The 18,511-nt window shown below is 37.8% G+C and overlaps 1 protein-coding gene across 6 annotated transcripts in view; it reads right to left on the minus strand.

The window, feature by feature from the left end:
- The window catches only part of LOC136866438 (protein Son), a 372,657-nt gene that overhangs the window by 192,222 nt on the left and 161,924 nt on the right, over window positions 1–18,511 (minus strand). The window contains exon 9 of one of the 6 annotated variants that reach the window (XM_067143383.2): window positions 3,560–6,391. The exons of the other annotated variants lie outside the window; for them this stretch is intronic. Within the exon in view, the coding sequence (XP_066999484.2) occupies window positions 6,221–6,391 (171 nt within the window). The 3' untranslated portion in view covers window positions 3,560–6,220. Of the gene's footprint in view, window positions 1–3,559; window positions 6,392–18,511 lie in introns of those variants that run through there. 6 annotated transcript variants of the gene reach the window in all.

Raw genomic sequence — 18,511 nt, forward strand, 5'->3', positions numbered from 1 at the left:
TGGTACAAACAGGTGGGAACAATGGCAGGAGGGAACTCGGAATGAGGAGATAAAGGCTAATTTAGGAATGAACTCGATGGATGAAGCTGTACGCATAAACCGGCTTCGGTGGTGGGGTCATGTGAGGCGAATGGAGGAGGATAGGTTACCTAGGAGAATAATGGACTCTGTTATGGAGGGTAAGAGAAGTAGAGGGAGACCAAGACGACGATGGTTAGACTCTGTTTCTAACGATTTAAAGATAAGAGGTATAGAACTAAATGAGGCCACAACACTAGTTGCAAATCGAGGATTGTGGCGACGTTTAGTAAATTCTCAGAGGCTTGCAGACTGAATGCTGAAAGGCATAACAGTCTATAATGATAATGTATGTATGTATGTTTAATATAACCTTTAAAAATATCTTAAATATCGTAATTTCTGAGAAGGCCATTTATTTCAGTACTGTTGATTTAACTGCCCATTTTGTTATCTGACCAAAGGGCCGATCTGGAGCAGGCTGGTTGAGAGGGCAATCACTATATCTAAAAGAATACCTAACTAGGACAGCAGCTAAAAAGACAAGAAATAACATCCTTCAAAAGCTATGTGGTTCTACAACTTCCCCTTGGCCTTCTCTACTTTATTATTCCCCTCCTTGGCTACCTAAATCAAACTACTGTATGTGCATCCATACCAGGCACAGTGAAATCCACATAAACTTTCTGGCTGCCTACCCTGAGTCATATTTCTCCACCTGATCTGCTAAGGAAACATGTTTCATTCAGAGTATAAAAGGAAAACAAGCAGCTCTTATCTGTTTATCAATGAGAACAGTGAAGGCACTATTTTAGACAACTTCCCAGCTAAGGACCTGGCAGACACTGCAGTAACTTCCATACCAATCTGGCCTGATAGCAAGAATGGATTAATAGCTCTCTACTGCGACTGCATAATTTTCTCAGAGGTAGCATTACATCTGACACTCTGAATTTGCCTTGCAGAACGTGGTCGGTGCTGAACGGTATCAGAAAAAATCATAGTAGATGCGGTGATCTGTTATATAAATGGGGGAGGGAAGACAACATCAAACATACCGGTATCATCAAGGAATGTCCCACTCTTCCTAAACTGATAATATTCTGGAATTTTTGGGTGCTATTCCTGAGGCACTTAAATTTATAAATAATTTAGACATCAATTTGTTACCTTTTACTTTCCTTATGTTGCACGCCAAATGCTAAATAAATAATAATTGACTATTGTCTCATAGTGTCCATAATAGCATGGTGAGATGGCAAAATCAAACTTGTTCTAGCATTCATCTTGGGAATGTAGGTTGGCAACTACAGGTCCCCTAGCTCTGTCTGGCATTGTTACTGTTTACTTGTGCCAGGCTCCTCACCTTCATCTTTTCTCTCTCACCTCTCTTGGTCAACTCTTGCTCATTTCTGACACCAGAGTCTTTCATTTTCACACCTTTAGTGGCCCTTCCTTTTCTTTTGTCAATACCGTCTTTCATCAAAATGTTCGACCTCTTCCATTTTCCTTTGAATTAATATTAATAGAGGATGGATGCCCAGTTGTACTTCCTCTTAAAACAATAATCATCACCACCACGTTATCCTAGGGTATATATTTCACATGGTTTTCATACTCCCATCTCAGAAATCTGTTAAAAAATGAGAATGGATAAAATAAGCTGGACTTGCTCAAATAACTTAAAGGAGACTTCCGAGTACCAGTATGTCAATAATATTTATGTATGAAGGAAAACTGTTAATGAAAGATGAGACCTGTGGAATATGTCTCTTTCAAAGAAACATTTACTAGGTTGTGTAAAATATCATCTTGGATATGACCTGTGGGATATGTCTCTTTCAAAGAAATGTTTACTATATGGTGTAAAATATTATTGTAGTATATTTTATTTGTATTCCTTTCATGTATCTAAATTTGGAAATGTAACTACTAAATTGTAAATTATTATTATTATTATTATTATTATTATTATTATTATTATTATTATTGTTGAGTGATATTTTGTAATGTTCTGGAAAGTTTCGTGATGCAGACTTTCGTAACAGCGTGTGTGTGACCCTGTCGATTCTAGAACCATGTTTTTACTAATTTTGGAAGATGGAAAGTTTGTGATTAGGGTTAGGTAATGTTCTGGAATATTGTGAAAACATCGTGACTTGGTAAGGGGTTTTGATTGGTGGATCTGGGTGGCAAGAGGGAAACTTCTGTGATCTGATTGGTCACTCGGTGATTGCACCAGGGCCAACCTTGCCTTCTTAACAGAGCAAGACAAGATTTCATGGTCTTTTCGTTTCTCGTCAGTCCAGCGATCAGACGCACGTCGCTATCCGCACTCCCAGGATGGGCTGCCTTGGGGTAAGCACTGTTGGTTTCATTTCCACCTTAATTTATATTTAATGTTTGCTTGTGCTTTCACATAGGAGTTTACCCCTACTCGCCCAGATTCGCCACTCTATTACTCAAATGCTTTAGCTTTTCAGCTGGGCCTGCCTGTTTGATTTTGGAGGCATTCCCCCTTTTCTTTTGACTTGGTAAACCGTGTAATTAGTAGATTAATATTTTTTTCCCTTGGGGTCTGCCTCCAGTAACTCTGTATTACTTGATGCACGCTGGTTTTTCCTCTGCCCCACGTCAGAAGTGTTTCTGGTGTGGGAGCAAGTTGAACTGGCCTCTGCACCAAGTTTAAGTGTTTCTGTTTTCCCCTTGTTTCCGTTATGTGGTGCGATCGTATGAAAGCGCCGTTAGCTTTCACTTAATGTTGTATTACTAATATCATGTGTTTCTTATTACCTTTAATCGTTGTATTATGAAAGTTTCATTACGTTGAAGTATCTCTGTATTTTAGCCTCTTGACTCAAAGGAACTGTTCTTGATGTCAAGTGTTAATTTGCAAGTTTTTTTTTTTTTTTTTTTTTTTTTTTTTGGAAAACAATATCGCAGAACAAGGGATTACCGTTAATTTTTCTAGAAACCCGCAACCTACATATCCCAAATGCCCCTGGTAGGGTTTCCATGCCCGCTCCACATCCTTTATTATAGTAGTCACGTTGCCCAACCTGATGTTCATTTGTTTAGACATGATGCAGTTTATCTGAGGTTGGGTTTGGTGCTATGGATGTTAAAGTGCTGTGTAATTTAATTTTTCCTTTTTCCTTGCTATGTATTGTGTAACCACTGAAAACCGGTTACAAAAGAGAAAGGATAAAATAAACTGGACCAGCTCCAAATATCTCATAAAGGAGATTTGCCTGGTCTTTGTATACTTAATTCAATTCTGCTCTTCCTCATTAGAACTATAAAGTATGGTACTAGGCTACTTCTAATGACTCAGATTTAATGGTAGTTTTAATAGCCCTGACTTTTACGAGAACCAAAATCAGAATGTCCATATTAATTCAAATAAGCTGCATTCCAACTGCTACATCAACTAATTATACCCCTCGGCCATTATCCACGGTTTACAAACTAGAACTATATGACAGAGGAGTACTGTACTCAAACAGTATAACTGAAGATCACAAAATGAATAAACATTTATTATTAATATGCAAATGTAAATCTGAAACTGGCACATTAAAGAGAATGTAAAACATAAATCTTGATTAATCAATGCAATTGAGGTATCTTTAATAGATAATTCAAGGACAACTTAATTAAGAGGTGACAAAATCATACTTGTTTTATCATCATTTTTAAGGCACATATCTCACATAGTATTCGTACCTATATCTAACAAATACTGTTAATAAATGAGAAAGGAAAAGTGACAATCTGAAATAGGAACATACTGATAATAGAAACACACACAGAATATAAGAATGGTATATATTTATTTATTAAGTTAGCAAATTCTTATTCAGTCAATACAGTGATCATTAAGGAAAAAGAAAAAAAAAACTGTGAAGAAAGGAGAGGAACAAAACTAGAGTTTATATTCCAGTTGGTGATATCAAGGAGTCAAGGTTCCTCAATACTTCAAATGACCTATTGTATGCTATCAGACACCTATCACTTCAAATACAGTAGAAGTCTGTTACAGCGAGAATTCATAATGAAAAAAAAAAATGTACTCGCTATAGCGGATTGTCGTTATATCTGATATTTTGTAAAATTTCAGCAAAACCCAAACACATTAAAATCAGCATATAACAGCAATCAGTTTGTTCAAAACTTGCGTTTAAACAGATTTCAATTCTGCAACTTATTCGTAAGTTATTTTTTAATTCAGAGGCAGTGAACGTGTATGTTAAATTTCATTCTGAAAAATTGTAGTAGTATCACTCCAGTGACTTTTGTGGCAAACGTTTCAGTTTTCTTATTCAAACAGCATCACCTAACCTAACTTAACCTTATATGTAACATGAAAACATATTTGAAGCACCAGTAGAGTAATGATAACCTTTTTGCTATAAATTTACTGGGAATAGCCTTTTCAAACTGTAATCAGACGCGAGAAAATCCAGTGAAATCTCGTAAGTGCGTTCCTCATTAAGACGGTTTCTCTCTTAGCACGTCGTAAATTCGAAGTCCCGATTCACGTCTTACTGTAAATCTATTTAAAACTACTTCACTTACTGCATCACAAATATTCACTATTGTCACTTTCTACAATTACATTTTTCCCAGCCCTGAAAATGTTCTTTGTCATCCCTTGTGAAAGGAGCGTGATTTCCAACAGAGTCCTCACCACAGGGGACAGGTCGGGAAAAGTTGCATGAAAACGGGAAGTGGCCTTGTATTCTGAACTAAATCAAGCAAGCCATTAGCCTCAGGGAAGTTCAATTTGCTTTCTGGTTTACATTGGTATTGCTGAATAACCCAGTAAGCTTGTTTGTGCTTGTATTTCACATTCCATTCAGAAGTTAGAAATATATTCTGTGTTGAGTGACACAGTGAGGAGTAGCAAATATCTGTAGCATGATAGACTACCTATGGATTAGGAACTTAATCGTGTGAAGTTGATTAGCATGGTGGATATTTGTCTTGTGGTAGCCCAGTTATAGATACTGAAAAAGTCGTGAAATTCATTTACTAATGAAGACAAAATCCAGGAAGTGGACAGGCATTAGCATCTTTCAACAATGGCGCATATGTTGCAATTCACACCTTCGAGTTTCGAGTCGATCGAAGTATTGTTGCATTTCAGGTGATAGTCAAAGTTATTCTCTCTCACATGGCCGAGTTTAACCTCCAAACAATTCATGGTCAAAGACTGTGTGTGTCTGTCTGTCTATATGTACGTCTGAGCATGATGCCCAGCCAAATCTATGGCACATACAGGTCTGACATTTTTAACATAGGTAGATGGAAGGGGGTCCAAATGCACCTCGAAACCGGATTTTTAATTTTTGTGTTCAATGGCGAGTTATGAATGAAAAACCAGATGAAAACCTGTTGGGATATGACAATCCAATGTGCTGTCACCAAGATTAAATGCATAGATTCAATGTTGCTAGGTAACGTACATAAGATCGATAATACAAGTCACGGAGCCATTTTAAGCTCATGGAGTAGGAAGCCATTTTTGGTTCCCGACACGAGGAGCCATACACAGTTCATAATATCCAGAAGTGTTTGTCTGTTTATATGTGTGTGCGATGCCCGGCCAAATCTATGGCATGCAAAGATCTGAAACGTAGGCGTAGATGAATCTTGATACAAGTTAAGACCTGCTTTCATTAATTATATTACTTCTAATTGTTTTAACTTATTTAGTTAGCTTTTTAGTTATTTCATATTTACCCAATATTCATTTCATAAACTTAAAATTTTAGGGAATATGAGGATTTCGCTATACCAGCAATAAAACATGAACCGTATTTTCTTTAAACCCAGTCTTATATTTTATTAGAGAAAACATATAGTACATAAGACAGATAAGAGGAGATTAGAATAAACAGGGAATAGTAATACAGTACATGTATCAGTCAAAGGACAATTTTAAGTAGTAGTAGTAGTAGAAGTCCATGGCATAGGAAGCCATTTTCGTTCAGTCTGTGATAACAGGAAGTGTTTCTCTCTATGTATGTGTACAATGACCAGCCAAATCTATGGCATGCAGAGATCTGAAATTTTTTACATATGTGGCTCAGGATTTCACCGATCACTTGTAGCTGTGTCAAAAGAGCAAATCTTGCTCCAAGATATGAATCTGTCAACATCAACAACAAGCAAACATTTACAGGAATTACTCGGTGTTCTACAAATTTACAAGTCTATCAACACGAAATGTAATGCAGATGAGGCTGTCAACCAGAAGACAGAGTTTTGAACAACTTTGAGTCAACTGGAGTACCGTCGAACATCTTGGAGCGGACGATTGTGGCACCACACCAATTATCCTTCTTAGGAATATGAATCCTCCTTTCCTCTGCAATAAAACATGACTCAGTAAAGAAACTGATGCCGAATATTACTGAAGCCACTATCATGACTGAGCATGCTGCAGGCGGAGTAGTATTCATTCCTTGGATTCAAATCATCCCTCTGAATATACCGTTTCAATTTAGACGTCTGCAGTTCCCCCATTTGTTTAAGTTCCACTATGTGCATCAACAAGGGATGAGGACAATCGCTTACAGTTGTAGGTCTCCATCTTTGGAAATGATGATTCTCCCATGGTCAACTGCACGTGGGTTGTTAAAGAGCTGCAAAAGGCAAACACTCTATATGGGAGGACACTTAATATAGTTTATCCAGAAGTTTTATAAGGAAGAAAAAAGTTTGTTTTTATATAGTATGGTCTTATATATCATTTAATATTATTTGTACAATCTACCAACCCAATATCTTTATTTTTTTTATCTAACGGTTGGATTAATAAATGTGGGCGAAGCCACGGATACGTGCTAGCATTTAATAACCCACTGATCCAAAATATAAGGCTTCAGCTAACATTTGTTTTAGGAAGAGTGTTATCTGCAATAATGCGCTGATACTTTTATGGGTCTTAGTGCAAATGTTTTTTTATTCGTTGTCTGGTGTTTTATACACCTTTTAATACACTGTTGTTATTTAATAAGCCCCAGAGGAAAAGGTTTTCATATTTGTTATCTTGTCTTCTTCACACCTTTTAAATACTCTTGTTTCATCTTTAGAAACAGTAGATGGCCTATATCTTTCACCGTACCCATACACATGACGTAAAATGCACGCATGATATGGATGTTGATTCCCATAGGGAATTATATTACTTCTAATTGTTTTAACTTATTTATTCCCATAGGGAATCAACATCTATATCATCTGATGGCCAAGCAGGCATCAATTTTTTCTAGTGAGACAAAGTCTTTTATAGTGCATTGGCACTGCCGGTGGCTTCAAGTAGCCTATGCAGTGGCCTCCACGGTATGCACTAGCCATGCATCTTGGTAGGTGTGCTACGTACTAACTGATGAGCCCAACCTAGCACATGGGGGCAAAACGCTGGCAACCAGGAATGAGTTAGCTGGAAAATTTATAATTTCCAATAACGGACCAAAATGCACGCATGTCGGAAAGAAACATTTCAAGTGTTTACATATCCCTGTTGGATATTTGTGTACTCAATAGTGTGTTTTCTCACTTAACATTCTCTTTCCTTGGTCCCTGAAGAAATGTCCTAATAAGGGTAAGGTAAGGGTGTATTCTGCCCGAAAGCAGGTCCAAACCTCCGCAGAGGTGTGCCTGAGCCGGAGTTTACGTGGCCAGTTCCTTTCCGCTCCTCCATTCCTTTACCCCCCCACCAACAGCGCGTGGCATCCCATCCAAATCTTGACCACGCCCAATGTTGCTTAACTTTGGAGATCTCATGGGATCTGGTGTTTCAGCACGGCTAATAAGGTTCTACTGAATAAACTAATCTCCAAAATCAGTCATCCACTCTATGCCATATCTTGAGGTGTACTTAATTTCAGTTGTCGTCATCATCATCATCATCATCATCATCATCATCACAGAACCCCTCCAGCATGCTGAGTAGGGTGGCGTTGAACAAGTCATCATTGTTGCCTGTCCAGAAATGCTTTCTCTCTCACCACTCACTCCCAATTCCCTCTCTTCTCTCCACATCCTCTCTCAGCTGGTGTAGCCATCTCTTCCTAGGTATTCCCACTGGCCACATGTCCATACCATATTAGTCTCAAAGTCCTTAGCTTCTCTTCTATTGAGTCCACTTCCAGTTCCATTCTGATGTGACTGTTCTTTACAGGGTCCTTGAATATTTTTTGGAGGATAGTTCATAGAAACTTCATTTCACATGCTTGCAATTTATTAACTTCTATCTCTTTCAGTGTTCATGTTTCTAGACTGTATGTGAGAATACATAATACCGTACATAGCATTAAAATTAAGCGATCGTTTACTTCAGCCTTTATTTCTAACGATTTAACTACTGCTATTGGCACATTATTTACGCATCCATTACAGAAACATGTCCTCTTTCATTCAAATTGTGTTTATAGAACACCAGTTGATGAGTATTACTTATCCACCCCGACATTGCCATTGAGTTTGAATGTCTACGAGAGCGCTTGCTAGTGCACAGTGAGAAAACCATTCAGAAGAGGATCGATCGCATTAAATATAATAGCTGGAGTGCATAAATATTGATAACTAAAAAGAAAAGCACACTTAATTGCTCATAATAATGAATGCATCAGTGATAGGGTTCTCGCTGTAAATGAAGGATAATACACAGTTTAATACAGGAATTTTCAAGGGACAGAATAAAGCTGTCATTATAACAGAGTTCTCGCTATATGCCGTACTCACTGCAGTGGACTTCTACTGCAGTACAGAAATGGACTAATGAATATGGATTGTTATCTGGTAAACACATACTGTGACCAACTGTCTCTCTGCCAGCTAAACATCCTACTGTTGAATTTCTCTCTCTTACACAATGTGCCAAACTGGACATTTCACCCAACTTTTCAGAGATTCTACAGTTATCACTAAAGACATCCTGTGTGCGCGCGCTGCTGACTGATAAAAGGACTCATGTCAAGCTATGGACAGAACAAGCTAGACACAGGAGGATAAGGAGCAAGCAGCCCAACAATATGAACATGACCAAAGTATCAAAAAAGATATGGCTGTTGCGATGAGGACTGGCTTCAACGAAAGGAGGAGAAGCCCAAAATGTTGCAGATTGTGGGAACTTGCCCAAATGTGTTGCTACCCAAGAAAGGCAATATATCAGAATGTGCAAACTGGCAGGGAATCATATATTAACTTTGTGGTCTTCCATCAATAAATGAGAGACACAGAGGTTACAAATTTTTTAGATAGCCTAAGCTGGCAATCACTCCTTGCATAGCAAAACTATGCAAGTTTTACTGCAATTTCATCCACAGTGTCTCATCTATCTTCTTTAATGTCAACGTTTCTCTGTTGTGTTCTGTGGAAACAGTTCTACAACAATCGTTATGAGGCTGATATAGGATGCTCCTGTTTCCAGCTCTGAAATAAGACAATTATCTTTACCTTGAAGGCCACAGAATAGTTTCTATATCCATAATTACGAACATATGCTTCACATGTCTGAAAGTTCACCGAACAGCACGGTCAGAGCTGTGGAAAGAAAAGTTTCAGTGAGTGGAAAATTGGTACATGTGACTGGCCAAAATTAAAAGACAAGTTAAAAAACACGAACTATTTTAGCTACGTGTTTACATGTCCAGAAACAGGGAAGTGTCTGAAAATTGACGAAGAAGTGTTTGTGTACGTCAATGAAATACATAATAAGTGTATCATATGAAATGTTACAAATAAAGGCATGGGAAGTACCGCGCGAACGCAATAATACCGTAACTCAGTTTAAGGGGAGTTGGGGGTGGGTTACGAGGTTAATGCGATGATACAATCTGTCCGTGCAAAGGAGTACAACACTGTGTCAAATGTTGTTGATTATACGGACAAGACAGTCAATTCTAATGTATTGAATAGGTGACTTAATAAACTATTTAGAATCCCTACTACTTTTTCAAAATTTTTTGTATAAAAAGTACCAACATTATGCAGTAAAATATGATATTGTCTAACCAGGTGACCCGGCTATGGTAAAGGAGCAGACCATACAGTAGAGATTCAACATTGGTTGTTGGGTGGCAAGATATAACCCAACACTCTGAGAGGGCCTATGGCTATGGACGGAGCAGCTCCCTGGAAACTAAGGCTGGAAACTAATGATGATGATGATGAAGTCGATATGAAGAAAATTAAGAAATTATTTCCCTAGGGATCATAGGACAACCATTGCGGTATCATCATCTCGGCACCCCACACGAGGGATTAAAGTTGATAGTATTGGGCCATCAAGAGGAGGAAATGCCTCTGAAACTCATCAAGAAGCATCTGCACCCCAGGTAAGGTGCAACTACAAGTGCATCTGTTCTCCAGGTTAGGAACAGCTTTTTAGATCCTAGGGTTGATGTCAGCAAGTGGATGAGGTGATAAAACTCTGCTCCAGAATCAACATCAGACCGGCCAAAGGCTGGAAACTAATGATGATGATGATGATGATGATGATGATGACGAAGTCAATATGAAGAGATTAAAGTTGATATTTAGACAGTAATGTAAGCAATAATTTTCATTTTTGCCCGTATTGATGGATGTAACTCACTTTTTACAATCTTGGTTTATAACCTGATGATTTTATTTCACCTAATCAGTATTTAATGTATGTAATCTAATTTTTTGTCAGGTAATTAACTGAGAGAATATGTTATAGTAAATTACTGTATGAAGATAGCCTTATCCCATGTAAAGTATGAATATGTAAAAATTTTTAAATGCTAAAACTTGTATAACCTCAAATTTTCCCAACTCAGACGCCTCACCCAATGATAAAAATTGACCCCATTTGCTGGATTCCTTTTCTAGGCCAGCATGTGAGTTCAGAACATTAAAGTAATAGGAAACACTTTAAAAGTTATGAGATAATTTTCATTTAATGTGGTTCAGTTTCTCTCTAAATATCTAAAGTTAAAAAAAAAAGGAGCAGTTGATTCAAGATGGATTGTCAGTACTCTATTAAGAATCCACTGTTCTACTGAAACATTTTACAGATGAGAAATATATTTATTCATCAATATGTGTGTAGGAACTGACTGGTGATATGTTATTGTTATTTTTGTGTTTGTGTAATAATTAGGGACCTCAGAAAGTGGTGAATAAAATGCTTCATTATCAGTGGAAAATACACTTAAAATGTGGTAAAAAAAAAAAAAAAAAAAGACAAAAAGGTGTAAAGCAGTAAATCATCATCATCATCATCATCATCATCATCATCATCATCTTCGCATTTTCCCATTTATGTGGGGTCTACCTTCTTACAATGTTTCCTCCACTTCAATCGATCCATAGAGTCCCGAGGGCTGAGATTGGTGAGCCGCATGTCATCTCTTACCCTATCCACCCAGCGTGTTTGAGGTCGCCCTCGAGGTCGGGCAACCCTCCATGTTCAGTTGCAGGGCAGTCTCTGCAACTGAGGTTTCACTGCTACGGAGTACATGCCCATACCACCGCAGACGTGATCACACATTTTCTCTGTGATTGGGGCAATTTTGAATTTCTTTTGCATAGCATCATTCCTGATATGGTCTAGTCGAGTCAAGCCATTGGATCACCGCAGCATCTTTATTTCCACTGCATGAAGTGCCTGTTCGTGCTTCGATGTTGTAGGCCAGCATTCAGATCCATAAAGGGCCGTAGACTTCAGATGCAATGGAATTTTCTTATCACACAGGACTCCAGTAACTTGGCGCCATTTCATCCATGCGGCGCTGACTCTTGTCTTGACATCAGGAATCATACTGCAGTCTGAGGTGATGCATGACCCAAGGTATTTGAACTGGGTCACTTTATTAAGTTAAACTCCACCCACAGTGATTGTGCCATCAGTTTGGTCATCGCATTCCAGGTACTCCGTCTTCTTCAGACTTAATTTCACCCCAAATTCTTCACGACGCATCTTCCCCTCTTGTACTTGCTGTTCGAGGCCCTTGCGTGTCTCATTAGCTAACATGACATCGTCAGCATATACAGTAGTAATGTCCATGGATGTCTGGTCTGGATGTCATTTGTGATGGCGTTCATGCAGACTAAGAAGAGCAATGGGGACAAGGCTGGTCCTTGATGGACACCAACATTGATTTGGAAGTTATCGGACATTCCTGCAGGGTGAAGCAGTAAATAAAGTCATTAAATAAGCTCAGATAATATCCATTTTCAATGTACCATAAAGTAAACATCATAACTTAATGTAAGCCTAAGATCAATAACAACACTACCAGTAATAACGATAATGGGTGTGTCCAAGAATTCTAAAAAATTCACTTTGCTGCACTAACAATTCTGCTCAGAAATGAACCCTGAACCTCAACAGATCCACCACCAACTGTCAAAAGTAATGTAGGTGTACTACGGACATGAAGTGTGATGTAATTTCCCGCTGCTTCCCGCACCGGACTGGAAGGTTGCTATTACCTATCAGTCTCCCAAGCCCACTGAATTGCATACACCAACAAACCCTATGAACAACACTTCCACACGATTCATCATAGGCATTGGTTGCATAAGGAATGGCATTAATAGCATTGCTCATATCTCTGTTACTTCCATGTCACAGTATGCAAAACATCATTTGATAATATCAAATACTGAAATATATTCTAAGTTATACACAAATATATTTATGCATGCAAATATATACCGTATTAACTTGTGTATTAGAACCCCTCGCGTACTGGACCCCCTGGCATTTCAAGACAAAGAAAATGAAAAATAAATCTCGCATACAAGACCCCGCAACGTAATATGTCAGAGAAGACAACGGTTCCGCTTCGAAGCGGGTAACAAGTCTTATTGCAGCTCTGATGACATTACACAAATTTGTGAATAGTTTTGTCCGTACGACCCAAGCAATGAAAACATATGTTGAAGTCATATGGTACATCTGTAATTAAGAAATGTCTGCCTCTGTAGTGTAGGCATACTGCAGTTCTGATGACGTCGCACAAATAGGTGAATAGTTTCGTGTCCGACCTGCGCGTTGCAAGCATGCATCAGTCATTCTATATGTCTGTGTTTTTTAGTTAAGAATGTCCGCCAGTGTAATGATTAGCACAATTAGCTGCTGTTCTCGGGAGCCTGAGTTTGATTCCTGGTACCGTACAACCAGAGATTTATGAATGGCAAGAAGGTTGATATGTGGTAAAAATGGTACATGTATCTCCCCTCCACTGGGGGTGTGTCTAGAAAGGGCTGCACCATCTCGGGATGAGGAAATGAGTTTACTTTCGTTGACAAATATTCACGGTTGTTGCTATTAATATAGCAGGTGAGATCATAAAGTGATTGTTTAATATCTCGAAACTCGGGCCAATATAGGATTTTTTTGTGAGAAGTAAATTAAAGTGATACAGACTATTTACTCATAACAACTGTTTTACTCTCCAAAGTTCCTAACAAATAATAATAATAATAATAATAATAATAATAATAATAATAATAATAATAATAATAATAATAATAATAATAATAATAATAATATACCGAGCTCGATAGCTGCAGTCGCTTAAGTGCGGCCAGTATCCAGTAATCAGGAGATAGTGGGTTCGAGCCCCACTGTCGGCAGCCCTGAAGATGGTTTTCCGTGGTTTCCCATTTTCACACCAGGCATGTGCCGGGGCTGTACCTTATTTAAGGCCACGGCTGCTTCCTTCCAATTCCTAGGCGTTTCGTATCCCATCGTCGCCGTAAGACATATCTGTGTCGGTGCGACGTAAAGCAAATAGCAAAAACAATAATAATAACAAAAACAATAATAATAATAACAATAAAAATAATAATACATTAACCATTTTTGGGGATGCCAAACAAAACATACTAGGGTATGCATTAATAAAAAAAGGGTACAACAAACGTACGAAAATAAACATTATGATAAAACGTAGTACCACCACACCTGTAGGTATCCATAAATGTGGCAAACTTTCCTGTTATTTAATTTTATTCTTTCCGTCGTGGAACTTTTGGCACTATCCAGGCGATAGCATACCTAACCTAAACAATGCGGTCTCTCTTATCATATTTACAGCTGTTTAGGTAAATCCTGATGTGATAAATGTAGAGAACAAGCATAAAATATACTTAAAAATAATGGTCCTGGTTTCAACAGCCGCAGTTATAAAAATAATGCTTCCAGTCACTATGTATTACATTTGAAAGTGCAGCTCGTAATATACACTAGTTACCAGCTGGAGATTTGGTATGCTTTCCTACAGCACTGTTTTATTCAGAAGGAGTGGCTTCTGCTACACATACACCATCTGGGAATATCAGAGACCATCTCCATAAACCACTTGGGAATAGATTCACACTGTTCGGACTCTATAGTTAAGAACTAAACTATTTGTAAAAGTTCATGAAGACGGGACCTCGAATGCTCTTGATTGCAGTGCATGGCTGATGAGATGGCAGTGAAGATGACGTCACTTAGAACGACGACACGCCAGTAGCAGCGAAGTTGGCAACACCACACGAGACGATAATTCAAATGAAAGCAGTTATCAGGTTTACTTTGTGGTAGGCCTACTGCTCAACTGACAGAGACAAATGACTGGCCATTAAGTTCTTTTGCATCAATATTGCATAATATGATAATACGATACCCTTGTCTCTTTTCTCTACGGGGTCGAGTATGAAGTGAGACGAATCTTCGTAGCAAGTTTTTACGACCGTATGTCCTTCCTGACGTCAACCTCATCAGAGGAATTAATGTAATGAAACTAATGACATAATATGAGTAATTAAAACTGACTATATTTACTTTGTATGTAGACCTAAAAGTCGTGTTTATCATTTATTGTCTTTTTACATTTAGAAATACTGTCTTCTAACAAAAATAGCCAGTATAACTCAAATACATTCATCAGTTTGTTAAAGAATAGTGTAGAATGTTTACATGTACAATTTATGGCTCTTTACAGCCTAGAAGTCGTGTAATCACTACATAAAATTTGAGGTTATCGCATATTAGAACCATCTTTACTTTTTTTGGCTGTAAAAGTGGGGAAAAAAGGAGTCTAATATGGGAGTAAATACGGTACATAAATAAATAAATAAATAAATAAATAAATAAATAAATAAATAAATAAATAAATAAATAAATAAATAAATAAATGACAAGCTGACTCCCACACAAGAGCAGAATGTTGGTAATTTCAGAATTGATAAAGCCTAAAGAGGTTGAATAATTTAATATTTGCAATGGGTGAAATTAAATTGTGGTTCCCTTCTGCTAAATTAATTTTTTTTTTTTTAATAAATGATTGTTTAAAAATTTCAGATCAAGTCTGAACATACAATATAGGTTCTTGGCACTAAAAGGTTTAAATGACTTGCAAGTAAAATCACTAGATATTATGGAAAATCAATTTTGATGTATATTGTACTGCAAGATTATGGTGGTATTGAAAACATCAATTGTTTTTACACAATCAATTTGTGATGTCCTGCAATATGTCATGGTTTTCACTGCAAAAGTCATCCAAAATCAGAAAAACAAAAAAACAAAACCAAAAAAAGTGAAATACAGAACAAAGAAATTTGTAAAACATCATGAATTACATAAGAATTTGTGAAAAATATAGTACAATATTACTAAAATTTGCAATATGTCGCAGCTGTAAAACATTCGCACATCATTTAATAAATATTAAAAAACATGTATAATGCATCTACCTTACAATTTATAAGAATGTGATTAAAACCCATTCATGAACATAAGGGGTCCCTAGTAATATTGCATGTAGTTGCAATTATAACTAAAGACTGCGATAGGAACTCTGGAACTTATCATTTCCCATCAATTAATAAGAGCGAGTCTATAAAAAATAGCAAAAAGTCCACTCTCACATTAACAGCTGAAACTCATAGCAGTAAAGGAACAAATCTCTCTGACTGAGTTTCCCACTTCTCCTTCGCAGTCCTCACCTTTTCCTATTTTTATTGGCGTCAATTCTTCTGGAACGCAATTTCCAGAGCTTAAAATTCTGTCATCTGCGTAGTAAAACATCTTTTTAAAGGTCTTTGTTAATTTATGATTACCATGAAATCAAGTGTCTGCCATATTTCCTCTAGTTTGTGTGGATAGCTAAGACTTCATGTCATACTGTCTTCAGATCCTCTCATAATATGACCAAATCGGCATAAGCAAGATTTGATTACCTCACTCCTGGGTTTCACTTTATTTTATCTTATCATTCCTTACTTTCATTCTCTTTTTTTCCATAGTCCATCATCATCATCATCATCATCATCATCATCATCATCATCATCATCATCATAATAATCAATGTCCCACTCCAATCGCCTGGGTGTGGTTAACTATCCTCCTCCACTCCTTTCTGTCCTTCCACTTTTCCTGCTCCATTACTTCCGCCACATCCAATCCAGCTTCTCCAATATCCTTCCAATTCTGATCCATCCACCTTCTTCTCGGCCTTCCAACTGGTCTCTTTCCAATTCCTTTCTTGCTACCCATTCCTTTCCCATTCTTTTTACATGTTTGAACCATCTCAGTCTTGCTTTCTGTATCTTCTGTAATAACGGTTCTATATTTAGCTCTTCTCTGATTTTAATATTTTGAATTCTATCTCTTCTTGTCTTTTTAACTGATGTTCTTAAAAATTTCATTTCTACTGCTTGGATCTTACTATCTTGTCTCTTATTAGTTACCAGCGTTTCTAGTCCGTATGTTACAACTGGTATGAAATACTGTTTATATAATGTTAATTTCATTCTCTTGGGTACTTTGTCATCCCATAAAAGCTCTCTGACTTGTACCTTTACTTTGTCTGTTATTAATTTCAGGATTGATTTCATTACTTCCATTAATAATGCTACCCAGATATGTAAACTGTTCTACATTCTCTAACCGTTCTCCATCTATGTTCACTTGCTTCTCTTGTTCTCTTTTCCACAGTGCATGACTACAGTTCTTTTTTTTTTTTTTTTTTTTTTCCATGGTCCAATCACACTAAAATTATATTTAGAGTATTTATAAGAATTTTTATTTAAAATGAAGAGACAAGTTTCTGCATTTAGTATGTAGTTTCACTGTTGGGATGCACCAGGATGGTTAGTACAGCTCTTCAACAAGGTCACAGAGGGACAAACCCCGAGTGAATGGCAACAGAACATCACCATACCCATCTTTAAAAAGAAAGGAAGTTCTGCTAAGTGTGTCTAATCTGACTGTTGTGTCATGCTATAAAGGTGTTTCAGTGAGCATATTTTAAACAAATGGATTCGTGAGCTCATTAAGCTTACCAGCAGGCAAGCTGGATTTGTGGCAAATTGCAGTAAAATTGATTCAGTTCATGCAACACAGCTCTTTATTGAGAAGCACCATGAGAAAGACAAGCCGCTTCATCTAGCATTCTTGGACCTTGAGAAGGCCTTCGATCAGGTACCGCACAGTCTCATCTGGCTAGTACTTTGAAAACATGGTGTGCCAGAATATCTTGTCACATGGTTGCAGACGCTTTATGCAGAACCAAGAAGCTACGACCAAATGATTGCAGGACCTCCCAAAGTCTTTCCCATCTCAGTCGGCATAGACCAGGATTCTGCCCTATCACCACGCCTGCTCAACTTACTGAAGAACACCATCAGAGCTGACCTGCAGCATCCATTACCATGGACCCTTCTCTATGCTGACAATATCATATTGGCTGCGGAGAACAAGCTGCATCTACAACGCCAAACTCAAGAATGGAGCGACAGACTAGCAAAATACAGCCTGTGCTTCAACAAGAAGAAAACCAAGTACACGACGTCAAGACGCACAAGAAATAAGAACCATCAAAGTAGACGGCAAAGACCTGCTGAGAGTGGAAAAGTTTAGATACCTTCGTTCCACGATAGCTGATAGTTGGCTTGTCAGAGGTCAACATGAGAATTAATGCAGCCTGGATGAAATTGTAAACAACAACCGGAGTCACTTGCAACCCCAGGATGGAAGATCATATAAAATCTACCTTACTGTCATCCATCCTGTTGCACTCTATGGCTGCGAATGTTGGCCGACTACGACTGAGACAGAATGCTGGCTTAGTGTAACAGAGACAAAGATGCTGAGGTGGACAGAAAGCAACATTAAATTAGATCGTATTTCCAAAGAAAAAATCAGGAAACTGTTTGGCATTGAACCAATCCATGAGAAAATGTGTAATAGACATCTCTGATTGTTTGGGCATGTTTTACGGGCAGGAGCTGATTCAACTGTCTATAGGTTGTTGGCAGAAGAGAAAGGGGACAACCTAAAACAACATTGGGCCAATACATCACCAGTACATAAAGACCTGAAGAGTGCGAATATCTAGCCAGGTGTGACCCAAGATGGAACGAAGTGGAGACAACAGATCCATGTAGCAGACCCCACAACCAAGCAGGATAAATACTAACGAATAAGAACAAGAATGTATAGTTTCAAATGCTG

This window comes from Anabrus simplex, chromosome 3 (assembly GCF_040414725.1).
Source record: "Anabrus simplex isolate iqAnaSimp1 chromosome 3, ASM4041472v1, whole genome shotgun sequence".
Taxonomy (NCBI): domain Eukaryota; kingdom Metazoa; phylum Arthropoda; class Insecta; order Orthoptera; family Tettigoniidae; genus Anabrus; species Anabrus simplex.